This window comes from Wyeomyia smithii, chromosome 1 (genome assembly GCF_029784165.1).
Source record: "Wyeomyia smithii strain HCP4-BCI-WySm-NY-G18 chromosome 1, ASM2978416v1, whole genome shotgun sequence".
Lineage (NCBI taxonomy): Eukaryota > Metazoa > Arthropoda > Insecta > Diptera > Culicidae > Wyeomyia > Wyeomyia smithii.
Window position 1 is genome coordinate 27,698,639 of NC_073694.1, and position 27,895 is coordinate 27,726,533.

The 27,895-nt window shown below is 40.3% G+C and overlaps 6 protein-coding genes across 9 annotated transcripts in view; 4 read left to right on the plus strand and 2 right to left on the minus strand.

The window, feature by feature from the left end:
- LOC129718289 (uncharacterized) overlaps positions 1 to 688 on the plus strand; it is a 35,721-nt gene extending 35,033 nt beyond the window's left edge. Inside the window, exon 4 of the mRNA XM_055668918.1 lies at positions 539 to 688. The gene's annotated coding sequence lies outside the window, so the exon portion shown is untranslated. The remainder of the gene's footprint in view (positions 1 to 538) is intronic.
- Positions 689 to 1,615: 927 nt separating this feature from the next.
- Positions 1,616 to 16,368, plus strand: LOC129716654 (zinc finger protein 91-like). Its single transcript, XM_055666490.1, has 5 exons — positions 1,616 to 2,056; positions 3,240 to 4,370; positions 4,787 to 5,785; positions 12,524 to 12,802; positions 13,845 to 16,368. The coding sequence occupies exons 1-5, from the start codon at positions 1,797 to 1,799 to the stop codon at positions 16,210 to 16,212; spliced, it is 5,037 nt and encodes a 1,678-aa protein (XP_055522465.1). The 5' UTR covers positions 1,616 to 1,796; the 3' UTR covers positions 16,213 to 16,368.
- A 691-nt stretch (positions 16,369 to 17,059) lies between these two features.
- LOC129716656 (uncharacterized protein K02A2.6-like) lies at positions 17,060 to 19,780 on the minus strand. Its single transcript, XM_055666491.1, has 3 exons — positions 19,774 to 19,780; positions 17,920 to 19,359; positions 17,060 to 17,820 (listed from the first exon to the last, which is right to left on the minus strand). The coding sequence occupies exons 1-3, from the start codon at positions 19,778 to 19,780 to the stop codon at positions 17,060 to 17,062; spliced, it is 2,208 nt and encodes a 735-aa protein (XP_055522466.1).
- Positions 19,781 to 22,016: 2,236 nt separating this feature from the next.
- On the plus strand, positions 22,017 to 24,572 carry LOC129718051 (zinc finger protein 62-like). Its single transcript, XM_055668460.1, has one exon. The coding sequence runs from the start codon at positions 22,626 to 22,628 to the stop codon at positions 24,216 to 24,218; it is 1,593 nt and encodes a 530-aa protein (XP_055524435.1). The 5' UTR covers positions 22,017 to 22,625; the 3' UTR covers positions 24,219 to 24,572.
- Positions 24,237 to 27,895, plus strand: part of LOC129718050 (zinc finger protein 728-like) — a 55,567-nt gene continuing 51,908 nt past the window's right edge. The window contains exon 1 of the mRNA XM_055668455.1: positions 24,237 to 24,356. The gene's annotated coding sequence lies outside the window, so the exon portion shown is untranslated. The remainder of the gene's footprint in view (positions 24,357 to 27,895) is intronic.
- Positions 25,059 to 26,428, minus strand: LOC129718052 (uncharacterized). Of its 4 annotated transcripts, none has more exons than XM_055668463.1 (3): positions 26,047 to 26,428; positions 25,455 to 25,971; positions 25,059 to 25,361 (listed from the first exon to the last, which is right to left on the minus strand). In XM_055668463.1, exons 2-3 carry the CDS (start codon positions 25,960 to 25,962, stop codon positions 25,129 to 25,131), a joined length of 741 nt encoding a protein of 246 aa, XP_055524438.1. In that variant the 5' UTR covers positions 25,963 to 25,971; positions 26,047 to 26,428; the 3' UTR covers positions 25,059 to 25,128. The 4 variants fall into 4 exon arrangements, with proteins under 4 accessions (XP_055524438.1, XP_055524437.1, XP_055524436.1 ...); XM_055668462.1 differs by having other exon boundaries at positions 25,059 to 25,329; positions 25,482 to 25,981; positions 26,047 to 26,422; XM_055668461.1 differs by having other exon boundaries at positions 25,455 to 25,981; positions 26,047 to 26,421.

A 27,895-nucleotide genomic window follows, 5' to 3' on the forward strand; every position in this document is an offset into this window, starting at 1 on the left:
AATAAGCTGCTCTCCCACGTGCTTCACCAACTTCCGAATACATTGAAGCTTCTGTAGGCAGTCTGCTAACACAACGTATTCGGCATCGGTATCGGCAGTAGGCAGAATCGTCCACTTGATTGGCTACTGCAAGCTTCCGGGCGGTTTCCTCTTCTTAGCCTGCTGCTTCTTCGATCCTTTGTCGTACGAGTGTCTAACTTTCGGTACGCTTTCCCAGAACCGAGTGTGCAATCCCGTGCATGCTGGATTATTTACGCCTTTTCTACCGTCGTTTGCATGGAAACTTGCTAGAGAATCGCCGCCTTGATCAGATCATGTAATCAGCGAGCTTATGTCCGAACTGGTTTTCAACCATCCTCACTTAACACCGGAATTTATCCTCCAGGAAGAAAACGTAAGCAAAACGAAATGATTTGGCAACGGGTATTACACGACCCGTTGCCAAACCATTTTGTTTTATATCTTTAAGCACTTCCGGATCTCCATGAACCATTCAGCGAAGCCATTAGGGTTAGCAGTTTTTCCTGTGTTCTTTCAGTTCAACCTTCATCACTTTTGCTACAGCCATACGGAACCGGTACATGTCCCTGATGTTATCACCGATCGCGATAACAGTGTTTACGTACACCTACTTGCAAACGGATGTCTTGAACTCGGCCCGAACACTTTCTGACGTGGGGGTATACCGGGAAGCTAGAGCTGCTGAAAAGGGGGCTTCACCGCCCGTAAGAAACGTGAACAAAGTGCCCTCCATCACGACACTAGAAGCTTCGCAGGTGACCAGGCGTTGGAAGCTTCGAAGTGGTGTTGAAGTGGAGAAATTGCCTAAGGACTGGTTAGAAGGATTCACATGCCCGATTTATAAGAAGAGACACAGGCACGACAGCAGAAACTATCGACTAGCAACTGCTCATAAAAGGAATACAGCTGGTTAGAAACTTTCAGCAGCATCTAGTAGACTGCTTACTATCAAGAAAATACATAAGAAATTGCAAATATATGAGATCCGGCTTCGTTTCTAATTTGAGGTTATGTTTTACAGGAGTTGGTAGCTACATAGTGTTTTGGAATTGCATTTTCTTAGTTTAAATCTACCGTTTAGTGGAAAAAATCTAAATTTTTAATACCGCAGGAGCCGCTTGGGGAGCCATGTATCGCCTTCCTTTTTTGTTGAATTAAAATTTAGAGCTGCCAACGTTTCTAGCTCAAAAGATGTTTTTAACGATCAAGTGGTCGGTGTGCGACCAGACCGAACCAAGCGCCATTTTTTTAAAAATTGAGTTTTTAGCACCAGTGGATGTTAAATTTGATAATCTATCTTTCATGATAAAAGGAAACCATTTGAACAGTTTATAATGGTATTATAACAAAATTTCTATGCAGCAGTTTGCAGGAAACATACGGTGTGGTCGCTGATTACTCGAATTAAAGTTTTTGGCGCTTGGTTTTGTCTGGTCGCACGCCGACCAAGTATGTATCCTTTTTATATTCAGTTGACATCAGCGACAACTATATGTCGAATTGAGTTTTAATTTGCTTTTATGTTCACAGTTGAAATTATCAAGGGGTAATTTTAATCCAACCGTCAAGCGTCACATTAAGCGTGTACAACAGATGTCTTTTTCGTCTGAGCCCGAAACTCGCGACCGAAAAATTCTTGACTGGAACACTTCGACGATTAAAAAACGGACGTGATCGCAAATTTCAATCAATAGTTTTTGTCTCCAATAAGTGAAAAAGCTAAGTCTCGTAAAAATCAGATGTTTTAGATCTGCTTGGAGTTGAAAGATACAGTGATGGATACTGCAATGAAGGAATCATTTCCAGTAAAAGTGGAGCAGACCACCACGATTAAGGTGGAAGAAGTGACAATTTCCGATGGCGTTAATACGGCGGATGATAATACCCGAATAGTTAGAAATGTCGAGGACAGCATACCAAGTATTGTCAAACAAGAACCTACACCGGACATCGTTAATGAAGCGGATAACGCGACGGAATGCTCTTCGTTGGAGCCAACAGCAGCTGATGGCGAAATTGTGGCCACAAGTTCGAGGTAATTGTTTTTTAGTATCACTTTTCGATGTCATTGATTAAAATCACTAATAATATACATAGGTATATAAGATAACTCAGGTTTTCCGGCAAAAAGGTTGCTGTGAATTAAGAATAGAAAAAAAACCCAACTGCTACTTGGTAATCCATTAACAAAAATGGTTGTTATATTAGTCTTACAATTCTATTTGTCTCTATAATTTTACGTCACATACATTATCACGGATATTACGATAAAGTAAAACAAGCGAATTTGCGACAAAGGATTCGCTTCGAAAAATTCTCATGAAGCACAAGCGAACGCACATTCGAGTGTAATATTTGCGACAAGAGCTTTACCGTCTCATCAAGAGCTACAAAACCATTGATCGGATCAACCTGTAAAAAGGGTTTCAACCGCAAACATCGTCACACATAAGGCAAGGCAAAGTTGGAACAATCGCTCTGGAATATGTTGTGTTTCAGTTCGGAATAAGTACCCCGAACACTACAACATTAGGATCAATTTCGTAGACAATCCTTTCCAGGGCGTCTATTAGTAACTATCCCAGCTAAATAGCTTAAATTTGGTGGTGGAGATCTGCTGTAATATGGAGCGTCAAAATTTTCTTTTCCTGCAATTTTTCATAATTACAATTTTTTGTGGCATAATTTCATGGTCGTTGTTATATGTACTCTCACTGTTTATCCATCGTAATTCGAATACCCAATCCAGAATTGTATTCCGAAGATCAGAATTCCGAATGCTGGACCCAGCCTGCTGAATTGAAAGTTTGACTTCTAATCGTAAATTTTTATTTTGTACAACTTTCTATGTCAAAGTGCATATAGAGTTTTGTGAAGAATTCAGCACTAGCTCAAAACCATATTTCAGGTCCTACCTCAAAAATACAATACCCAGCTGAAAGCCAAGGCGAGCAGAGTTCAGAATCCAACTCTAATTTTGAATCTCCAAGGTGCACGGTTAAAAGCTCTTAGAAGCTTCGAAGAGCTTAGATTTCAAAGTCGAGTCGAATCGAGGGGTTAGCATAAAAGTTCCAAGGAGTTTTCAGAGCAGAGCTAAGAATTGAAAGCAGTAACTTTAATCAAAAATAATTACTCAGAAACTAATGTACAGACAAGCTTCCCTGAAAGATGGATGTTTTCAGCCCACAATCTATCAAGCTGCTTCTCTTCTGTTCCAGTGACACTGGCGCTCTGGAACCGGATTGCAATGGAGGCGGCAAATGTAAAGTGTGTGGTAGACATTTCCCAATAGAAGAACAACTAACGCAGCACCAAAAAGAGCATCACGGCAATAGGCGTTCGTTCAAGTGTTCGACTTGTGGAAATCGATACAAAAATAGAGACTCACTCCAAACGCATATTGACCAGAAATGCAAGGATCGCACGTTCGAATGTGACATTTGTGGGTCATCTTACAAGACAGAAGGAGGTCTTCGCCATCACAAAAAACTGCACACGTCTGTCGATCCGAAACCTTTCAAATGTGACATATGCAATTCACAGTACACTCGAAAAACTAGTCTCGATTTTCACAGAAAAATACACTGGATGGTCACGCACGAAGTGCGTACAGATTGCAACGCGCCATCTGAGCCATCATTTAAATGCGACGTTTGTAATTTGACGTACGACTCGCTTGACGTTCTTAACTTCCACCGGAAAACCCACAGAGCCAGGAAGCAATCAGGTGAATGTGATATATGTGGTAAAACCTTTGCAGAACCCAGAGCACTCCAGTACCATAAAACTGTGAAACACACCTCGGAGAAGAATTTCAAGTGTACAATCTGCGGCAAAGATTACCACCTTCAGCATCAGGTGCTGGTTCACGAAAGAACACACATGGAACGCTCCCATAAATGTCCTATCTGTGGAAAGTGCTTCACTCACAATTATGCTGTCAAAAAACACTTGATGCGCACCCACAGCGAAGAACGATCGTATAAGTGCAACCTCTGTGATGCGAAATACAAATCACCGACCGCATTACGCGTTCACAGAATGTCGCATGCGTCCACCGATCGGAAACCTTTCCAATGTGATCTGTGTAGTTGTCAGTATACCCTAAAACGCCATCTCGCGTTTCATAAGAAAATAATCCATTCAAACGCTGCTGTAGATTCTGAGGACATGCCTAAAAAAGTCGTTTTGGAAACGAGTAATGCCAACGGTGACCTGAGTGTAAAAAAAGAACGTGAAGAGGAAAATGCTAATCCGTACAAGTATGAAAACTCTACGGATGCCTCTAAAGAAGTCGTTTCGGCGTCGAGCAATGCCAATGGGGTCCTGAGTATAAAAGCGGAACATGGGTAGGAAAAGTTTAATCCGTACAAGTTTAAAGTGTGAAAACTCTGTTTGAAAAATCATTGCCTGGCTAATCATGTGTAAGAATTCATTCCTTTGAATAAATTGTGTTACACATCCCTGTCGATCAAAAATTTTTATCTTGACGAAATTTTTAATGTTCGACTGTGAACTAATTTAGTTGTTCACAGATTTGCTAAGTTGATAACTTGGTTCGGGAATCTAATTGGTAACTTTTACCACTATCATTGACTGGATGTTGTTTTTACGTGTTTAATCAGACTTATTATCCCGAAGAGAGATTCTAGATATTTTGCGTTTTTTGACCGTACTTTTGAGTGATCCACATTGCCATTGCCTTTCACCAAAAAATGGACGCTTTCAGCTTACAATCTATCAAGCTGCTTCTTTTCTGTTCCAGAGATACTGATGCTCCGGAAACGGATCATACCGGAGGTGGTAAATGCGATGTTTGCGGTGAACATTTTCACACGGAAGAACAACTAACGCAACACCTAGAAGAGCATCACAGCGCCGATCGCCCGTACAAGTGTCCGACCTGCGGGAAAAGGTACCAAATAAGACGAAGACTCGAAACGCATATTATTAATGGTTGCATTGAGCGACAATTCGAATGTGACATTTGCGGTTCAACCTTCAGGTCGCACAGTGGTCTAAGTTATCACAGAAATCTCCACACGTATGTCGACCCGAAACCATTCAAATGTGACATGTGCAGTTCAGAGTTCACTCGGAAAATCAGCCTCAAGCGTCACGTGATGGTAATGCACGAAGTGCGTACTACAGATGACGACGCGCCATCGTTCAAATGTGACATTTGTAATCTGTCCTACAACTCGCTCGATATACTAAACATCCATCGGAAAACTCACGAAGCTAGGAAACAATCGCCGAAATGTAATTTATGTGGCAAAACTTTTTCGTCGGCACAAGCACTTAAGTTTCATAAAACTGTAAAACATACATCGGTGAAAAATTTCCACTGCACAATCTGTGATAAAAATTACCACCTTAAGGAGCAATTGGTTAAACACCGGAAAACGCACGATGCGGATCGCTCGCATAAATGCCCTATTTGCGGAAAAGGTTTCGCACTTCGTTATGCGGCCAAGAGGCACATGATCAGCCACTGCACGGGGCGGCCGTTTAAATGCAATTTTTGTGATGCAACATACAAGACAGCCTGTAAATTGCGCGTCCACACGAAATCCCACACGGCCACGGATCCTCAACCTTTTAAATGCGACCTGTGCAGCTGTCAGTATAGTCGACAATGCCGCCTCTCGACTCATAAGAGGAAAAAACATTCGCGTTGTTATAGTTCTGAGAAACATTCTCCAAAGAAAAGCTCAGAAGACTTCCCTGAACGAGCCGTTTTGGAGGCGAATAATGCTGGTTGAGGCCGAAGTATGAATGCAGAACATGAAGAGGATGATTATTTAAACATAATTGCCCAGTTTGTGAACCAATGAATTAATTCAAAGAAATAAATTACACTTTTATTTTGTCAAAATTTAAATCCCACATCCGTTTCAAAGTCTCCTTTTTAATTTATCGAATGTTTGAGTGATTGATACAAAGAGATTCACTAGAAATCGGGTATCCAACATTGTGAACAATGTGGCATAACAGAAACGTTCATCATAAAGAGTTTTTTTATATGCTTGGGTTCACTATTTTAAAATTGAACACAATGCAATGCATTTTTTTTGAAAACTGACTTATTTCTATCTTCAAAGCGTTGAAAATTTGTATCTTCAAAGCCAAAATAGAAAATGATCCCAGATTGAGCTCAGAATCGCCGAAAAGTGCTTCCTAAGGCCAGAAAAGGCCACACTAGAAAATGATCCCTAACTGAGCTCAGAACCGCCGAAAAGTGCTTCCTAAGACCAAAATAGAAAATGATCCCTAATTGAGCTCAGAATCGCCGAAAAGTGGTTCTAAAGGCCAGTAAAGGCCAAAATAGAAAATGATCACAAATTTAGCTCAGAACCGCCGAAAAGTGCTTCTAAAGGCCAGAAAAGGCCAAAATAGAAAATGATCCCAAATTGAACTTAGAACCGCCGAAAAGTGCTTCTAAGTCCAAAATAGAAAATAATCCCAGATTGAGCTCAGAATCTCCGAAAAGTGATTCTAAAGGCCAGCAAAGGCCAAAATAGAAAATGATCCCAAATTGAGCTCAGAATCGCCCAAAAGTGGTTCTAAAGGCCAGAGAGGGTCAAAATAGAAAATGATCCCTAATTGAGCTCAGAACCGCCGAAAAGTACTTTCTAAGGGCAAAATAGAGAATGATCCCTAATTGAGCTTAGAATCGCCGAAAAGTGCTTCTAAAGGCCAGAAAAGGTCAAAATAGAAAATGATCCCAAATTGAACTCAGAACCGCCGAAAAATGGTTCTAAAGGCCAGAAAAGGCCAAAATAGAAAATGATCCCAAATTGAACTCAGAACCACCGAAAAGTGCTTCTAAAAGCCAGAAAAGGTCAAAATAGAAAATGATCCCAAATTGAGCTCAGAATCGCCGAAAAGTGCTTTCTAAGTCCAAAATAGAAAACAATCCCAGATTGAGCTCAGAATCACCGAAAAGTGCTTCCTAAGGTCAGAAACGGCCGCAATAGAAAATTATCCCAAATTGAGCTCAGAATCACCGAAAAGTGCTTCTAAAGGCCAGAAAAGGCCAAAATAGAAAATGATCCTAAATTGAGCTCAGAATCGCCGAAAAGTGCTTCTAAAAGCCAGAGAAGGCCAAAATAGAAAATGATCCTAAATTGAGCTCAGAATCGCCGAAAAGTGGTTCTAAAAGCCAGAGAAGGTCAAAATAGAAAATGATCCCAAATTGAGCTCAGAATCACCGAAAAGTGCTTCTAAAGGCCAGAAAAGGCCAAAATAGAAAATGATCCTAAATTGAGCTCAGAATCGCCGAAAAGTGGTTCTAAAAGCCAGAGAAGGCCAAAATAGGAAATAATCCCAAATTGAGCTCAGAATCACCGAAAAGTGTTTCTAAAGACCAGAAAACGTCTAAATAGAAAATGATCCCAAAATTAGCTCAGAACCGCCGAAAAGTGATTCCTAAGACCAAAACAGAAAATGATCCCTAATTGAGCTCAGAATCACCGAAAAGTGGTTCTAAAGGCCCGAAAAGGTCAAAATAGAAAATGATCCCAAATTGAGCTCAGAATCGCCGAAAGGTGCTTCTAAAGGCCAGAAAAGGTCAAAATAAAAAATGATCCCAAATTGAGCTCAGAACCCCCGAAAAGGGCGTCCTAAGGCCAAAATAGAAAATGATTCCTAATTGAGCTCAGAATCGTCGAAAAGTGCTTCTAAAGGCCAGAAAAGGCCAAAATAGAAAATGATCCCTAATTGAGCTCAGAATCACCGAAAAGTGCTTCTTAAGGCAAGAAAAGGCCAAAACAGAAAATGATCCCTAATTTAGGTCAGAATCACCGAAAAGTGCTTCTAAAGGCAAGAAAAGGTCAAAACAGAAAATGATCGCAAATTGAGCACAGAATCTTCGAAAAGTGGTTCTAAAGGCCCGAAAAGGCCAAAATAGAAAATGATCCCAAATTGAGCACAGAATCTCCGAAAAGTGGTTCTAAAAGCCAGGAAAGGTCAAAATAGAAAATGATCTCTAACTGAGCTCAAAATCGCCGGAAAGTGCTTCTTAAGGCCAGAAAAGGCGAACATAGAAAATGACCCCAAATTTAACTCATAATCGCCGAAAAGTGCTTCTAAAGGCCAGAAAAAGCCAAAATAGAAATTGGCCCTGCGGAAGCTGACACCAATACACAGAATGCACTTGGTGCGCTCCTACACAACGATAAAAGGTGCACCTACACAATTGGGTTGTTTAACTATTCACGGATTTACGTTTTTTATATATCATCTGAAAGAGTGTATTTTTCTGAGCAAAACGTGATTTATTAAAACTTTATATCATTATCCTTCGATTTTTAAATGAAGAATAAAAATTTGCTCTCAATCGCTACAATGACAGTTGGTATATGGGCGAACTATCATTATAGCGATTCGGGCAGATTTCGAGCAGTTTTAAATCGTGATTTAAAAAGCAAAGGACAACGATAGAATTTTTTTTAAATCACGTTTTACTTAAAAAATTCAAAACTCTCAGATGATATAAAAAGCTGATATAGCTAAACAACCCAATTGTATTCGAACTTATTGAACACCCTGTAGAACTATAACTAACAATTTTGTTGGAGATGCTGAATGGCTTGTTAGGCCAGCATCGTTCCTCGAGACCAGGTGGAAAATTGCCTTTTTTGGTTGTTCTACAGTAACCGGAAGTTGTCTCCTTGCATTTCAAAATTGCATTTGCGGTCGATTTCCGACCTATTGGTTCAGAAAATATCCATATTGAGCCTGGATTAATGTTGATTTCGGAATGATTATTTTTGGTTGTTTTCCAGACACAATGAGTCACCATTTTGAATTTCAAAATGGCGTCTGGAGTAGGAAAAACTCATGCACACTAGTACCATTTAATGCGAGAATTTCGAACTCAATGATTGTGATAAACCAGAAACCCTTAACCTAAGCTTTGCTTAAGATAGCAATGTTCTAAGTGGTAGGGTTAACGAGATAAATTTATTAAAATATTCAAAACTACATGCATACTAGTGTGAAGACTGATTCAATTGAATTGCAGTTCAGAACAGTTGCCCTTTTCTGTTTTCTTGCGGTTTTTCAACTTACGACTTTCAAGCTGAGACTTTTTTTTTAATTTTGTATTTTGAATTATGGACTGTCAAATTGAATTTTTTGTTTTAAAATCTTATATTTTCTTTGAATAAATTAACATTTAACTTTTGACACCCTACTTTGTTCTTTTGACCATCACTACCGGAATTTCACTTTGTTTTGTGGCTTGCTTCAATTTGCGCATTTGAAACCTAGATACCCGATTCCCGACATTCAACTCGAATTTTTTTTCTATAATTTCATTCATTTCGACATTTGACTATCGTTGTACGATTTTTCACTTAAGGGATCAATGTCTCAATGATGGTTCTCCGAATCTCGATTTTCTTGTCAATCAGTTACTTAAAGGCTACTACGATATTTGCTTCACATCGACACCTACTGTGATTGTATTGTCGCAACGAATCAACTCTCCTTCTCGACAAAAATCTTATAGTACTCTTATTTTCTCACATAACGTTTCCAATCGTAGATGTTGTAATGGCTTCGTGAGAATATCTAGTAGTATGAACTCGGTGGGGCAGTATTAGGGATACCATCCGTCCTGATTTAGCAGGACATATCCTGATTTTGAAGTTCTATTTGGGCGTCCTGATATATTTTTTATATTTTAGCATTTGTCCTGATTTTCTTATGATATTTAAATTTGTTGTGTAGTAATGAGCAGAATTTTTGAAAATTGCTCAATAAATGTTTTCGATTTAGGTCGCAACGCTCACTGCGATCGAATTTTTTCATTTGTTGAATCTCAGTAGAGTAATAAGAAGAATCTTTCACGCGTTGACCGTTACCATTAAGCATCTAGAATTTGAAACAGTTTACGTGTGTTGAATTTTTAAAATATCTACTAATGCGTAACAATAGGGTGATTAAGGGGTATGTATACTATTTTTTCTTTTGATAATAAATGTCAAAAGAAATACATATTCTACTGACTTCTTTTAACTTAAACAGCAAAAATATTGAAAAAATCTATTTCGAATTTTAACAACTGTAACCCCACCGTCAAGAAATCATGACACAGGAAGGCCAGGTCATTTTTCAAATATCTTCACACTCCACAAAACAATATCTTTATACATAGGAAATCTGTAAACACGGTTTCCGTTAAAAGTTTACAAAACTTCCAGTGTCACATTAAATCGAGTGCGGTCAATCAACCGACTATTAGGCTTCCACTTATTCACACGCGCTCAAATGTTTTTAATAATAAGATATGTCTTCACATCTGGCATCCCTGTCATGACACGCAAACCAGGGTTATATTTCTCACAAGCCAGCAGCAGGAATGTCATTTTGCTTACTATCAGGGTTATATTCCCCAAAAGCCAGCAACAGCAATGTCACTCTGTGCACTACTTGCCAGTTAGTGAAAATTTAAAACAAATATAATTTTTCAATTTTAAAATCAAAGAAAACTCGTAGAGATCTAAGATAAATTACTTAATGCCTACTGAAAGGTCGGGTATCGATTAGTATAATAAAAAGCAGGTATTTTTTCAGATTAAAACCCCCTATTTAAAGTGGTTTGATGAAAGTGACTCGTCAGAGATATACTCAGCTTTTTTACTATGTGTTTTTTTACCCGTATTTTCGAATTAACAGGTTTTTCACGCGTATTTTTAAATCGAAGGATTTTTTAATTACCGCGTCTTTCCACGAGGTACATATCAACGCGTAAAAAAAACTAAATAAAAAATTAATTTACTTTATGCACAGTAAATAAAAGAGTTTTATATTGTATTTAAAAGGGTAAATCACATATTACGTGTTATATTTGCCATTATGTCATCGAAGAATGGAGTGTCTAAATTAAATTTGTGCCGAGAAAAGGTTTCCTGATTTCTAACTTCGACCAGATGGTATCCCTAGGCAGTATTTTAAAAACAATCAGCTGCTTCTGCTTTAGGTCACGTACGTAAAAACATTTAGTTTCGATGTGCTTGGATCGCTTTCTAATTCTGTTGCTTTCCACTTAACGAATGCAGCTTTGATTATCTTCGTGGGTAGGAACTTGTTTGAAGACATCCTCACCCACACCGATCAGCAACTTCCGCATCCAGCTTAATTCCTGACACGGCAGCTTGAATTTTGAGCCATGTCTCGCCGGGTTCGAACTGCAATATACAACAGAACGCCGATAAGACTCAGATATTGAGCATTGGCAAATGTGTGTCGTTCTCCTCCTGCTGTAGGTACGCAGGATCCAACACTATTCTTGATGGCTTAGCGTTTTCCAGAACAAATCGTCTCGCAAGCTTCAGATCTACTGTTTCTGGTTGAGCTTAAAATCATTGCCATCCCTCTCGATCTCGATACCCAGGAAATGCTTTGCGACATCAAATGCAGTTACGGTAAAGGCTTGATGCAATGCTTGGTATACTGCGTTGTACTCCTCCTCAGTCTGACTCACTATAAGCATGTCGTCGACGTATATCAGAATGAAGGTAAACGTATTGACCTTCATTTTGATGTAGAGACATGAATCTGCTGACGAAGGCTTGAAATGCATCTTCCTGAAAACTGCATCAATGCTTTGATTCCACACACGTGCGAATTGTTTAAGTCCATATAAACTTTTTTACTTGATCAGAGACAGATACATCGTCGTCCATCGCGTCCTTCCAGAGTTTGGCTTTTGGTCCGCTCAGGGTTTCGGATGCGTTACGTGCTTCTATATTCACCAATGATTGATGTCTGGCTGCTAGTCCCTGCTTGTGTGCGCTTGCCACAGCTTCAGGATCGTTTTAGCTTACTCCAGTACTCTCGTTGGTACCAGACTCGGACTGGTTGTCTGAAAAACGATCGGCGGGGAGGTCCTTTGCTTTAAAAAAAAGTCTTTTAACTTGCCTGTCAAGTAGCGCTCCCTCAAGCTTCGCCTCAACACCTGTGACTCGGGTGGATTTGAAGATGTTTGCGGGGGGAGCGCAGATATGGTCACGTCGCTTGATCGAGTGCTTGATTCGTCGTCTCTATCGGTTCATCATCGCCGTTGTTATTTATTGCGTCTTCTCTTTCGTGTGGTGTTTCTCTTACTGTGGAGACTTATTCGAAAGGAAATGAATCACCAAGATTTAAACGGAGTATCTAACGATCATGTGCCATTGACTGAGCTTTAATAAGTTGACAATTCCTCAGAGCCGCAGAACCAACTACTCCGGTTGGCAGTTGGAACAATAATAAAAAATTTAATTAACTAACAGTTACCTCAAGCAACTACGATATTTGCTTCACATCGACACCTACTGTGATTGTATTGTCGCAACATATCAACAATTTTGAGTCTCCGATGTTTTGCTTTCAACTCCCAGATTTTAACTCTTGAAGTTTGGTATTTGCCCTTGTACTGTACAAACAAGCTTCCCCAAAAGATGGACGCTTCAAATTCACAATCTATCAAGCTGATTCTCTTCTGTTCCAGTGACACAGGCTTTCTCGGCGCGGATCGTACCGGAGGCGATAAATGCAAGTTTTGTGGTAAAAACTTTCACGTAGAAGGACAACTAACGCAGCACCTAAAAGAACATCACACTGCAGATCGCCCGTACAAGTGTCCGACCTGTGAAAAAGGGTTCAAAATGAGACGAAAACTTGAAACGCATATGCGTAAAGGCTGCAATGAGCGACGGTTCGAATGCGACATCTGCGGTTCATCCTACAGGTCACATAGTGGTCTAAGTATTCACCGAAATCTCCACACGTATGTAGATCCGAAACCTTTCAAGTGTGACATGTGCAGTTCACAGTTCACTCGGAAAACTAGTCTCAATTTTCACAAAAAAACTCACTGGATGATCATGCACGAAGTGCGTACAGATGACAACGCGCCGCCTGAGCCATCATTTAAATGTGATATTTGTAATCTGGCCTACGACTCGCTCGATATACTTAACTTCCACCGAAAAACTCATAAAGCTGGAAAACAATCGCTGGAATGTGACTTATGTGGTAAAACTTTTACACAAACCAGATCATTCGAATATCATAAAATTGTAAAACATACCTCGAAGAAGAATCTCAAGTGTACAGTCTGTGGCAAAGATTACCATTTACGGGAGCAACTTGTGGCCCACCAGAAAACACACAACCCAGATCGCTCGTATAAATGTCCTATCTGTGGAAGAGGGTTTGCTCACCGTTTTGCACTCAATAGGCACCTGAGAAGCCACGAAGAGGAGCGGCCGTTTAAATGCGATACCTGCGATGCCTCATACAAGACAGTCTACGCATTACGCGCTCACTCGAATACCCACACGTCTGCCAATCCGAAACCTTTCCAGTGTGACTTGTGCAGTTGTCAGTATGACCTAAAGCGCAACCTCGCGTTTCATAAGAAGATAAGACATTTGAAAACTACTGTATGATTTTATAGTGCAGAAAACCTTACTCACAAGAAACTTTTGACTACTGTCAATAGTGCAACGAGTGTAAAAGCAAAACATGAAAACTAGATTTGAAAATTATTGCCTAGCTTATTTTTGTGTGAAGAATTCGATCATTTGAATAAATGCACACATCGTTATCGATCCAAAAACCCTCTCTTAAGTTTAAATAATTAATAATACCTAGTTAAGTTTTCCGAAAACATACAAAAAAATGACGAAAATTAAAAACCAGAAATTTAAAAATCACACAAGGACTAAACAATTGAATTATGATGTTCATATATCAAATGTATGAAACAAACAAAATGGACGTTTTTAGCCCACAATCTATCAGCTGCTTCTCCTCTTCTGTTCCAGTGACACGGGCGCTCTGGAAACGGATCGTACTGGAAACGGCGGCAATGACCAGCGGCAACACATCTGCGATATCTGCGGCAGAGGATACAGAAGGAAACGTTACATGGCGTTGCACAGGCAAACCCACACAAGCGAGCAGGTATTCGAGTGTAACATATGTGGGCAAACTTTTAACACTGCAAAAAAAATTAGATACCACAAAATGTTAAAACATACGGTGGAGCGAAACTTCGGCTGTGAAACATGCGGTAAAGATTTCATCCTGAAGGAACAATTAACGAAGCACCTGAAGACCCACAGCACGGATCGACCCCACAAGTGTTTAATTTGTGGGAGAGCCTTCCGAGTTAAATATAGTCTCGAGGAACATATGAATCATCATAGCAATGAGCGCCCGTTGGAGTGCGACATTTGTGGGCGTTCATACAAAACACAAAGTGGTTTAAACGAGCACAGAAAAATCCACACATCCGTCGATCCAAAGCCATATGAATGTGACCTGTGTGGTTCACGGTTCGTACAGAAGAGTAGCCTTAATTATCATAGGAAAACAAGGCACGAACCGCGTGATCAGGACGATGGCCAGCAGCCGCTGTTTAAATGTGACATCTGCGACTCCTCTTTCAAGTCTTCCGATGCGTTCGCCTTGCATAAAAAAATTCACCCATCTATCAAGCGAAAAATTGAATGTGATTTGTGTGGTAAAGTCTTTAAGCAATCCAGGTCCCTTTATTTCCATAAAAAGATAAAACACACATCGGAAAAGAATTTCAAGTGTGAAATTTGTGGTAACGATTACCACCTTCAGGAGCAGTTGGAAAAGCACCTGAAGGGACACAGCACGGAACGGTCGCATAAATGTTCCTTCTGTGGGAAAGGTTTCAACTTTAGTTACGCGCTGAAGAAGCACATGCGCAGCCACAGCGAGGAGCGACCATTCAAATGCAGCGTCTGCGATGCATCCTACAAGACTGCCAATGGGCTACGGTTGCACCGGAAAACCCACACCTCCGACGATCCGAAACCGTTCAAATGTGACCTGTGCAGTTCTCAGTTTGTCCAGAAAAGCAGCCTCACAATTCACAGGAGTAAACATTTACAAACCAATCCCATTGCTGGTTGTTATGCTGATGATAAATCTTCAATAGAAAAGGTGCCTAGTCAGGATGAAACTAAAGAAACGAATAAATTAGAGACAAACTCAGGCAAAGAAGTTCTGACAATAAAATCTGAACATGAAGGGGAGAAAAATATTCTGTACAAATGCGATGTAAGCAGTGAAGTTGGTTCCTCCACGGGTACGCTCGAACAGCACCACCGAAGATCCCACAGTGATAAACGGAAGAGGCGGTCGTTTAGATGTGTTCTATGCGGCAAAACTTTCACCACAATCGGAAAACTTAAGTGCCACAAAGCTTTGAAACACATGCTGAAGAAAAAACACAAATGTGAACTTTGTGGTAAACATTTCTACTTGAAAGAACAACTAACACAGCACCTGGAAGCGCACAACAGAAACGATGGTCCGTACAACTGCTCGACTTGCGAAAAAAGTTTCCCAATCAAGTACAGGCTTGAAGAGCATATGCTCGAACACAAAAGTGAGCGGCCGTTCGAATGTGACATTTGCGGTTCATCCTACAGGACATCTACTGGACTGCAACGTCACAAAGATCTTCACACGAATGTCGATCCGCAACCCTTCAAATGTGACATGTGCAGTTCACAGTTCACTCAAAAGAGCAGCCTCAATTTCCATAGAAAAATACACCTGCTGAGCATGAATGAAGTGCGTACGGATAGCGACGCGCCGTCTGAGCCGTCGTTTAGATGCGACGTTTGTGATTTATCGTACAACTCACTCGAAATACTAAGCTTCCACAAGAAAATCCATAAGGCTAGGAAGCCGATTCAATGTAATTTATGTGGCCAAACTTTTAAGGCGACAAAATCACTCAAGTTCCATGAAATCATAAAACATACATCGGAGAAGAACTTCAAGTGTACAATCTGTGGTAAAGATTACCACCTTCGGGAGCAGCTGATCAAACACCAGAGAACACACGATAAGGAACGTTCGCATGAATGTTCCTTCTGTGGGAAAGGGTTCGTCTTCGGTTACGCCCTGAGAAAACACATGCGCAGCCACAGCGAGGAGCGGCCGTTCAAATGCAACTTTTGCGATGCAACATACAAGACAGCCTATAAATTGCGCGTTCATATGATATCTCACACGTCCGCGGATCCTCACCCTTTTAAATGTGACATGTGCAGCTGTCAGTATACCCAACAATGTAACCTTTTGTCCCATAAGAGGAAGAAACATCCGAAAATCAACAGCCTTTCGGGTGCTCATAGTGCTAAATAATATTCCGCAGGTCGATTTGAGTATACCGGAGAATATGAAAAGGAAAACACTAATTGGTAAAAGTACAGATACTAGAAGTTTTTTGATTGAAAAATAAATGCCCAGAATTCATACCAGGAAATATCCGTTGATCCTTTTTCTAACTTGATAGTAAGATAGTAAGAGGGTGGTATCTGGCTATCTGCGTACCCGACTGCCTTTCGTATAGACGCATCGTGCCTTCCACACGTGCTTGTGTCGCCTTCTTTCGGCGAAGGCGCTGGCAACGCCGTGCTGTTTTATTTTTCGCCTGCTGGTGATTCTAGAAGTGTGTTGCTTTATTTTTTCTTCCGAAAAACATGAATAAACATAAATTGGGTGACATGACGACAAGAAGGTGAGCACACGGCGGAGCTCGAGACGGCTTGATTGCGCCTTTCGTGCAGACAAGCAAAAGGTGGTATGCAGATACTAGAATGCGCTTCCTGTCCGCAAAGTCTGTTTGTGGAGACGCTGTTTCAATATCCGCGAGTGCTGGAATCTTCGATCGGATTGTCCGACCATATAATAACTCTTTCGGTGTACGGCCAGTAACGGAATGCGGAGTGGTGTAATACATAACCAAATAGTCATGCAAATCTTGCTTCCAATTTCTGCCCAAGGCGTTGCTTATCTGGAGTCTCTTAAGTAGCGACCTGTTCTGCCTTTCTACGAGGCCGTTCTGCTATGGCCAGAAAGATATTGAATGGTTAAGATGTATCCCGTGAACCTTACTGTATTCTTCCAATTCAACCCCTACGAACTGCTTGGTGTTGTCCAGCGTGATTGTTCGTGGATTGTTCCTAACCTTGTGAAAATTATGTCCAATCTAGCTACCGTGTCTCGTTGTGATTTTATGCAGCAACTCGACTTCCTTATAGCGGCTGAAGTAGTCGATTACACCAAGTAGGTAAACTCCGTCGGGCATTGGTCCGAAAAAATCGATGGCTATGTCCACCCACGGCTTATTCGGCAGTGGACGACGTGACATAGGTTCAGGTTTACTGGGTAATCCTACCAAACGACAACCTTCACAGGATTTTACATAATCAGTAATTACACGATCCATTCCTGGCCACCACACACGGTCTCTGAGTCTCCGCTTCATTACGGTCTCACCGGGGTGGCCCTCATGAGCCAGTTGCAGCATTCTCGGTCGCAAGTTAGTTGGGACAACGAGCTTGTTTCCGCGAACGACCATTTCGCCTATCAAACCCAGTTTGTTACAAAACAGAGCAAATGGTTTTACTGCTGGGTCACTCCAGGTTCCTGAGTACAGAGATTTTATAACTAGGTCTAGTACTCGATCCGCCTTTGCAGACTCCTCCAACTCCTGCACGTCGATAGCCGCTGACTTTAATACAGCCAACACCATAAACTTATTCTCCGCATCAAATTCCTCGGATGCGTTATGTTCAACCAAGCGGGATAGGGGATCGGCAATGTTGTTGACTCCTTTGCGGTACTTTACTACGAACGTGTACGACTGTAGACGAAGGACCCATCGCTCGATTCTTGGGCATGGCCTAGACGTCGGATTGAATATTGCTTCGAGCGGTTTGTGGTCCGTTTCGAGCTCGAATTTTCGTCCTAAAAGATATCACGAGAATCGCTCAACTGCCCAAACCAAAGCCAGCGCCTCCTTCTCGGTTTGGCAGTATCGTTGTTCGGTTTGGGTTAGGCTTTTACTGGCATACGCGATTGGTCGAGGATCATCATCATCCAGGCCACCGAACTGTATCAACACAGCGCCAAGTGCAACAGGCGAAGCGTCCGCAATGACACGAGTTCGAAATGAGTTGTTGAAAAATCTCAAAAACTTTATATTGGATATCATTTCCTTTAACTTCAAAAAAAATTGTTGTTGGTCATCACCCCACACGAGCCTTACGCCAGCACATGTTAGCTTCTGAAACGGAGAGGTTACAGTTGCCAAATCTGGTAAAAATCGGCCGATGTAGGTAACCAGACCCAAGAAACTTCGGACTTCTTCTGAGCAAAAAGGTGCACGGAATTTCTGAAGAGCTTCAATTTTATTTCTAGATGGCTGAATGCCTTCAGAGGAAACGGTATGTCCTAGAAAATCCAGCTTTTGCACTTTGAAAATGCATTTATCTTTGTTCAGTAGCACTCCATAGCTTTTGAGTGTGGACAGAACTGACCCGAGAGCTTCATCGTGCTCTTTTTCAGTTCCAGCAAAAACTAGTATGTCGTCGATGAAATTCACGGTGTTTTTACTGCAACGGCTTAATATCTGTTCAAGTATACGCTGGAAGATCTCTGGAGCTATTACAATGCCATACATTAGGCGCTTGTATCGAAAGAGGCCTATGTGTGTAATAAAAGTCGTTATGTAGCGACTATCCTCGTCAAGTTCCACCTGGTGGTATGCTTCCTTGATGTCGAGGCAACTGAAAAACTTAGCGGGTGTGAACCGTGGGAGAAAATCATCTATGGTGGGCATAAGATGTCTTTCTTTTAGAATAGCGACGTTTGCACAACGCATATCGACGCACAAACGCAGATCACCGTTGTCCTTCACCACCGTTACTAAAGGCGAAACCCACTGACAACCGCCTTCGACTGGTTCAATTATGTCATTGGCCAAGAGGGACTGCAACTTATCCTCGATCTTTTTCATTAGCGCGATGGGTGGACGGCGCGGATGCTGGCATACTTGTGAAACATGTTTATCAATCGGAATACTAACTTTAACGCTTTTAATTTTTGGGAATGGTCGCTTCTCTTCTACCATAACCGATCTAACTCCATGACAACTGGACAAGTCAATGAAAAGAACACCCAATTCGGTGGCAGTTGATCTACCTAAGAGACATTGCTGACCACCTTTAACTACATAAAACGTAGTAATCTTCTTAACTGTCTTACCGACATCCTCAATCACTACATCAGTTTCGAAAGTACCCAACACAGCCAACGGCGTTGCTTTCTCTCCGTATGGCAGAAAAGTTTCGTCACACCGATTCTGCTGGTTCCATATATTTACGCCATTTGTTTTCAGGTAACTCCACGATTTATTGTCAATTATGTATTTCTTACATCCGGAGTCGACTAACATCTGCAGCAAAACTCCGCCAACCTTCACCCACAGCAGTTCATCACCGTCACCTATGTTGAAAATGAAATTTCTACCTTTTGTGTCCTCAGTATTACTAGAGTGAGTTTCGATTTTTCGAATCCATTCCGGTTTAACACGTTTATTGCTTCTGTATTAGAGTGGCCATTTTTGTAACATCATGCGATAGCGATGAGCGCCGGGCGGAAAAAGTTTTCTTTTTACTCCAAAAATAAGCCATGAAAATTTGAAGTTGATCCGAGTTCATTTAATGGACCCACAAAACGCTTATATTTAAAAAAAAAGATTCTCATAAGGATTGCTGTTTTTTATCTCTTTATGAAGTTTTTTGCCTTAGTTTCTTAAAATAGTTGTATATTTTGCGTTGAAATACTCTTTAATCATAAAATCATATCATTAGGGATATCACATGTTACGTAACGCTAAATTTTAGCAATTTTGAATACCTTCCATCCCTGAATAACACAATTCTCGCCAAACATGTGAAAAGGGCCCATATGCCATATGTAAACAAGCCAAATTCTCTCTTTTTTTTATTAATACAAACGAAATCTAACCTTACCAATAAAATTTATTGATAAACAAATTTACTCTTAATCAAACAATCTTATTTGTACGGGTAGATCAAGTTTGTATTCATTAAAAAACGTGAAATTGTGGCTTGTTTACATATGGCACATGGGCCCTTTTCACATGTTCAGCGAGAATTTTGCATGGGGGCTTCGCACAATGGAACTCTTCATTGAATATCCCCTTCTTCTGAGTACGTTACGTAATGAATGAATGATCTCTTGTATTCGTTAGAGGTAGGGATACCATCCGTCCTGATTTAGCAGGACATGTCCTAATTTTGGGTCCCTTTTTGACGTCCAGATTTATTTTTCATTTTCTAGCGTTTGTCCTGATTTTCATAAGATTTTCAATTTTGTAGTGTGATAATAATGTGCAGAATTTTTCAAAATCAATAACTTTTTTGATTCTAGAATAGGTACAACGATCACTACGGACGATTTTGTTTTTGGTTGAAGCTTAGTAAAGAAACGAGAGAAATCTTCTAGGTATTGTAACCGTTAAACATTTGGCTTAACGGGGGACCCTACTTTGGAAGGTCGAAATTTTTTTTTCCAATGTTTAGAGTAAAGTGAAGTGTTCGGCTATTTTGGCCATTGATTAAGGTGTATTTGAAGATTGATTTTGCATGTCGTGGTTGCACATATAGTAAGTAGTACGTTGTTGACAGCTGGGAACGTGAATGCTCTAACTAAATCAGTACCTAACTGGTGGTAAGTTTTACTCAGCATGCACTGAACCGATTTGGCTGAATTTTTTTTAGCATGTAAAAATGGATTATCTAACTTGTGCATCTAAACATCCAAAAAAAAATATCACAGTTTTTTTTTTCGACTTTCCAGTCAGTACCCCCTTAACAGTTAGTTTAATTTGAAACAGTTTACATGTGCTGAATATCTACTTATAAATTCAAAGCTGCTTAATAATATTGGATCATTTGAGAAGCATGTTGAACAAGTAAAGAAGTATTTTGGTGTTTTTGAAGTGCAAATCACATTTAACGTGGTATATGAATTTAAACTTCGCAGAACAGCTTAGCTCAAATTTGTACCGAAAAAAGGTGTCCTGATTTCTAATTTCGACCAGATGGTATCCCTAGCAAAGTTCTTAGGCGCGCTTAAGCTCCGGCAAAAATAGAAAATAGCCCAAGAAGTTCATAATACGCTAGTGGATCGGAATATTTCGGAAAAGTTTCGAAAACTAACCAATATTACTTGTCCTTTTCATATCCATGAACTTTTATACAAAATATATTACATGGCAAAAGCATCGGACCTTAAACACCTTCAACCATTTCACAAGAGCATCAAACGAAATCATTCACAGCTTCAATGATCCAAAAGTTCGCTCGAAATGGTTCGATGAAGATTGCAATCAAATTAAGCAATTTTATGCAATCAAGTTCGCGGCTATTATGAAGTGCTCTTGGACTTAGCATTCACATTTTTTGGTTGTAAAGCGACCCTTTTTCACTTATCACATGCAAGATTTATGGTAAAAAAAAACATTTATTGCCTGCGATTGAAAATTCGCTGACCTACAGAAAACGTCAAAATGGGCTGCGTGCAATGTCCTCCATTACCGCTCGTGGAAAGCTGGATAGTTCACTGCGTGTGTCGAATTTTGCGCCCGTGTAGCAGCAGGCTGCGCTGGTATAAAAAATGTTATGATTCTGTTGAATTTTCCGGCATCAAAAATTTTTAAATTTCGGCAACCATGTACTTGTTAAATGATAAAATAATGCTTGAATTCCGTCCCGTTTCTCCTCAACGATCAAAAGCAGATTGATCGATTGCTGTATATTGAGCTATCAGCAGTGGGTTTCAGGCTTAGGAAATTTTCATGCAGCTTCCTCACTTATTTCAAATTACCTTCGTCAAGTCTTTTGTTTTTTTCGCCAGCTGTTGCTGCTGCTGCTAGTTTGGCAGTGATGATTACGAACGCAAGGGCAAGCTATTGAAAAAGACGGTGCAAGCGCGTGTTTACCGGTTGATGGAAGCTTGAAGGTGCTCTTATAATACCCGTGGAGTCTGAAGTTCAGTCTCTGGTTTTTACTCTTTGTTTAATATACAAATTGACGATGTTTCAATAGGCCAATTATGGCAGCAGTGCGCATCGATCGCTCGTAACGCCTGCGCGGGATGTATTCAGTTTCTTTTAGAATTTACTCTCTCTTCTCACACTCTAGCTCTTCCTACAGGCGTTTTTGTGCTGAAAAAGATTTTTTTGAAGACCAGAGTCAAGAATATTGATATGATTAATAATGGAGAAGCGTTTGCTGTTTTATTTATACGTTCTATGATTCTTTGGGTTTCTTTCTTTGGAATTTTAACTAAATTTACGATTTATGAGTGAATCAAGGAGCATTTTCTTCTGGTGCAAAATATCAAGCATAGCAAATGTTGGTTTGATTCGTACCGTTTCAATTCATATCAACCCCAACCAGTCACCGTAAGATAAGAACTTATAGCATTACCAGTTTGCTATCTTGCAGAACCTACGCTATTTTAACAACCGCAAACGAGAAGAAAAAATTCTGATCCACAGTTATGGTGGCAATTATTCTAATATTCAAATATCATTGTACGAAAAACAAAGATAGACGCTTTCAACCCACAATCAGCTGCCTCTCCTCTTCTGTTCCAGTGACACCGGCGTTTTGCGAACCGATCGTACTGGAAGCGGTGAGCAGCGGCAACACATCTGCGACATCAGTGGCAAAGGATACATGAGTAAGCGTTGTCTTTCGACGCACATGCAAACTCACATCACCGAGCGCGTATTCGAATGTAACATATGTGGGCAAACTTTTGACAGTACCAAAAAAATCAGACACCACAAAATATTGGAACATGCGGTGGAGCAAAAGTTCGGTTGTGAAATATGTGGTGTAGATTTCATCTCGAAGAAACAACTCACGAGGCATTTAAAGTTCCACAGCTCAGATCGACCCCACAAGTGTTTAATTTGTGGGAAAGGCTTCAAATATGGATATACTCTCAAAGAACACATGAATCACCATACCAATGAGCGCCCGTTCGTGTGCGACATCTGTGGGTCAGGGTACAAGACACACAGTGGCCTGAGTGGACACAAAAAAATCCACAAATCCACCGATCCGAAACCTTACAAATGTGACCTGTGTGGCACAAAGTTCGTACAAAAAAGCAGTCTCAATGTCCATAGAAAAAAACAGCACGAACAGCGTAGCCCAGATGATAACCAGCAGTCAGTTGAACTACTGTTTGAATGTGACATCTGCGACCTGTCATTCAAGTCTTCCGATGCGTTAGAGCTGCATAAAAAAGATCACTCATCTACTAGGCGAAAGTTTGAATGTGGTTTATGTGAGAAAGTCTTCAAGCGTTTCAGGTCCCTTTATTTGCATATTAAGATAGAACATACATCGGAGAAGAATTTCAAATGTGAAATTTGTGGTACACGTTTCTACCTGAAAGCACATCTTACGAAGCACCTAAACGACCTTCACAGTACCATTCAGCCCCCTTACAAGTGCCCGACCTGCGGTAAAGAATTTGCATTCAAGTGTAGATTGGAAGTGCACAAGCTTCAACACAGCGATGAGCGGACGTTCGAATGTGACATTTGCGGGTCATCCTACAGGTCATACAGCGGTCTAAGTCGGCACCGGAATCTCCATCTGTACGTCGATCCGAAACCTTTCAAATGTAACATGTGTAGTTCACAGTTTACCCAAGAAACCAGCCTCAAATCTCACAGAAAGAAACACTTGATGGCCATGAACGAAGTGCGTTCAGATGGCGACGCGCCGAAGGAGCCTACGTTCAAATGTGACATTTGTGATTTGTCGTACAACTCGCTCGATGTCCTAAACTTTCACCGAAAAACCCATAAAACCGGAAAGCAATCGGTTGAATGTGGTTTCTGTGGGAAATCTTTTACGAAGGGCAGAATCAAATATCACATGATTGTAAAACACACTTCGGAGAAGAATTTCAAATGTTCAGTCTGTGCCAAAGATTTCCACCTTCGGGAGCAACTAGTGGCCCACCAGAGAAGGCACAGAGAACGTTCGCATAAATGTCACATTTGCGGAAAGGGTTTCGCCCTTAGTTATGCAGCTAAAGAGCATATACGCACCCACAGCGAGCAACGGCCATTTAAATGCAGCTTTTGCGATGTAACATGCAAGACAGTCGGTCACTTGCGCGTTCACACCATTTCCCACACGTCCGCCGATCCGAAGCCTTTCAAATGTGACCTGTGCAGTTGTCAGTATGCTCAACAAGTCAACCTCTTGGCTCATAGGAAGAAGAAACATTCGGGTTCTCAGAGCTGAGCATAATCGAAAACCCGACTAGGAACCAAAGAAGTCAACATGAACAAAATGATCGTTAAAAAATATTCCGCTTGGACGCAGTTGCAACATACATAACTTCTACAATTGCTGATCCAACATTTGAAATTGTTTTCTAAGGTAAGGTTAAGAATTTAAAAAAAAAGATCAATCTTTGCTTTACGAAGGTTATCCGAGTTAGTGAGTAGAGTACCTTTTGTATGCAAGAGACCATCGCAGGAAGGAAAACCTTCCCTTTTTTGGCATAATTTGCAAAGATATATCAAATATCTATCTGTCTCTATGAAAACTGACGTAAATAAAAGAAGTCGTGCAATAACCTTCTTAATCACATTAATCTTAATCACATATCGTTCGTTCTATACGATTGGTGCAAAATTCCTGGTAACCTAGCTCTGCATTGAATTGTCGACAAAGAATTTTTTTGTAAAAAAACTACTATCAACAGTTATTTTTTACCTTTTTCTGGCCTGTAGAAGCTTATTTCAATTGTTAAGCAATACAAGTATTTATTCGTTAGAACCAATTCAGAGTAGCTCTAGTCTGTGGCACTGCCTTTCCTCTGGGAGTTACCATCAAGATTGCATTATTGCGTACCAGTCCGTTGACGCAACCCAAATCATCACACAACATTTTCAGTCTGGTCAGTTTCATGGGAAACCCGTTCTCATCTATAATTTTTGGTTGATGCTAGTCAGTCTATTGATAATCGACAAAACTGGCTTGATAACTTTTTGCAAATCCATTTAGAAAAAAAAAAAAAAAAAGATTTTAAAACCGATATTCATTGTCGACGAAGACTTGTGGAATGAATGGACAGAATTCAGCAGATATATGAAAGTCTATTCCTTATCTGAACTAGATATGTCACAAAAACCCGAACACATTAATTTCAACCAGGCTTGGATGTACGATTATTGGGTTTAGGTGGTCCAGGTGTCCCGGGTAAACGTCGTTTGGGAGCGCTCGATGACTGCAAGTCCGGGTAAATTGTTCGTCGAAAACCCTGTGGAGGTTTAAATAGACAAAGGAAGCAATCATCTACGTGATTCGCCGGTTTTTGCCAAGTACGTGGAGTTGTAAAACCTAAGCACTGTTGTGTACTGTCTTTTTCGTTATACCATGCTGGAAAAAAGAAATACAAAAGTTAGTTATCTATGCAATGTGATGCAGCATATCATGCCACTGAAAAATTTCCTCTTGACCAAAACGCCTAACCTGATAAATTTCTAAAGCAAGTAGAACATACGTATCCAGGAACCCACGGTTTTTCCAAATCAGTTATTTCTGATTCAAAATATACACTGTAAGCTTTTTTCAACATTTCGTTGTTTTTTACAGAAAACTTTGTTGCTTTGGCACTTAAATATTTCCCGCACACAAAACAAAACTGATCAGCTTCATAGATACACGAGCCAGAGGCGGATTTTACCTTCTTCGGTTTCTTCGGTTCTACGGCTTCGTGTTCTTCACGATGAGCCGTTTCTTCGCGCTGATCTTCACTTTTCGACTCTCCGATGCTAGCCTTGAACAATGCTTCGTTCCAAAAATCCCATTCGATAAATCCCTTCGCCGGGATGTGTTCTCTTATATGGGTGGTGAGGTACCGTTTCGACGCAAATCCTTCTTTACAAACACAGCAAACATATTTCTTCTGGGCAACAAGGTGAGGCTTTTCCGAACTCTGCGGCACGTTGCTGCTCTGACCAGCGACAATTGGTGACATTAGTGAGCTCTGTGGATCGCTGCAACACAGGAGAGCAAATTATTTCGGTGCATTATTGAAATCGTGTCCGCACTCAACATTTACCTGAAACAACCAGCTACCTCACAGTAGCTGCGACAATTCCCGGTAATCGCCGGTTCTGTATCCATATCCTGAGCATAGGATATCAGAAATTCTTCGACCTGTATCATAGCGGAATCTTCCAGCTTCATCGGCTCTATCGCGATAGGCTCTTCCTCTTCTATCAGAACGGGTTCTACTTTGATGGGGTGTATTTCTATCCGAGTTATGCCAACCATAACATTAGAAGCATTTGGATTTCTTCACTAATTTAGTTTGTCACAAATAGAAACGAATATACACGCTCATTTTTTGTTACTCTAAAATGAGTTAGATATCACCCACTTTTGAAAAAAGTGGAGGTACCCTAATTAGGGTACTTTTACGGTTACTCACTTCTGAGTAAGGGCGTCATACGTCATACTATAGAAACTGCACCAAAGCCTTAACGTTGAACATAAATAAACAAGTCGTACACGCTAAAAAGGTTCATTGCATAAACCAGTTGTGGCCAGGGTTGCCACATTTAAATCTGTGTTTTCCCTTGAAAAAATCTGAGCATCTGTATCTGGAACAAAAATATCTGTAAAAAAAAATCTGTATTGTTTAAACATAAAGAACTTTGTATTTTTTAAGTTTTTATGGTACATAAACAAAATTTTTAGCTTAAAACGTGTGAGGAGTTGAAAATATGTTCAATTTGCTTAATATTCAATGAAATAAAATTTGGATTGTTTTTAAAAATTAATGTCAATTTCGAAAAATCTGTATATCTGTACTTTTCGACGAAAATCTGTATATCTGTATATACAGATTCTGTACCGTTACTTCGACCAAAGATCTGTAAAATACAGATTAATCTGTACATGTGGCATCCCTGGTTGTGGCTAGCCTGCTGGAAAAGGATATCATTGGATAAATGTTTTCACTGTCGAAAAGTATCCTGAAAAAATACGACGCATTTTGCGGTGAAAACATTAAATAGATTTTTTTATTGTATTGTTGTTTTTTTGTTAAAACATGGTACGTTTACTGCAAGCTTGCTTGTTTGCTTGTTTTTTTTTTGAAGTAGAATACTTCTCTCAGGAAGTTCGGCTACATAGGGATGTGAAATGAAAATCTAAAACCGAAAAAAGTGAAATATATGTCCAATTTCAAATGCTGATAAATTGGTTAGTTTTCGATGGATTTCCTTCGTTCTTGCAGCAATAGATTGGAAAATCTTCTAAGATTCTTCCCAAAAGAAGATAATTGTAATTTTATTATTCGCATTATTGTACTATTGAAAATAGTCAAGCCTTGTCAAAACGAAAAATTTGACCTCTGATTGGTCATTATATGATTGCTTCCCAAGCACGGTCGACAGAATCATATACCTTGCAATTAAAAACATGCTATTTGGCCTATATAAGAGCCTGTTACAGCCGAAGCCGCTCATAATAGTTCTAGACAGCGAAAACAGCAGTCGTCCTTCCTTAGCAACAGCACTAGCCCTGTGGTTGGTCACCACGTCTCAGGAGCAGCGCGGTTCTTCTCAGCGTGTGTCGCCAGACTGCCATTATTCCCCCCGTGTTGGGGCAGCATGAAGATTGCCATCAGGAAATCCAATTTTGAAAATCAAAATGCCTTTTTCAAGACAAATAAACAAGTCATTGAAAATTATTAATTTTTTGACAACGCAAGCAAGCATCCTGTATTGGATCCTAGCAATTTAAATCTGTCGCGCCCGTCTAATTCACTGAATGTGAAATAGCTTCCACAGTGCATGTTGTCCGTGTATCTTAATTCCCCCACTGTTAGGGCAGCTCAAAGGTTGCGATCAGCAACCGGTTTTGAACCGCAAAATGCCTTTTTCAAGGCAAATAAACAAATA

Coding starts and splice junctions, on each gene's coding strand:
- LOC129718051 (XM_055668460.1), top strand. CDS start 22,626: ATGAGTAAGCGTTGTCTTTCGACGCACATGCAAACTCACATCACCGAG.
- LOC129716654 (XM_055666490.1), top strand. CDS start 1,797: ATGGATACTGCAATGAAGGAATCATTTCCAGTAAAAGTGGAGCAGACC. Junction 2,057..3,239: donor ATTGTGGCCACAAGTTCGAG/GTAATTGTTTTT, acceptor CTTCTGTTCCAG/TGACACTGGCGCTCTGGAAC. Junction 12,803..13,844: donor ATTCACCGAAATCTCCACAC/GTATGTAGATCC, acceptor CTTCTGTTCCAG/TGACACGGGCGCTCTGGAAA.
- LOC129718052 (XM_055668461.1), bottom strand. CDS start 26,261: ATGGTTGGCATAACTCGGATAGAAATACACCCCATCAAAGTAGAACCC. Junction 25,982..26,046: donor GAGGTAGCTGGTTGTTTCAG/GTAAATGTTGAG, acceptor CCTGTGTTGCAG/CGATCCACAGAGCTCACTAA. Junction 25,362..25,454: donor TTGCTTTAGAAATTTATCAG/GTTAGGCGTTTT, acceptor TCTTTTTTCCAG/CATGGTATAACGAAAAAGAC.
- LOC129716656 (XM_055666491.1), bottom strand. Junction 17,821..17,919: donor TCGACCAATCGCGTATGCCA/GTAAAAGCCTAA, acceptor GATATCTTTTAG/GACGAAAATTCGAGCTCGAA.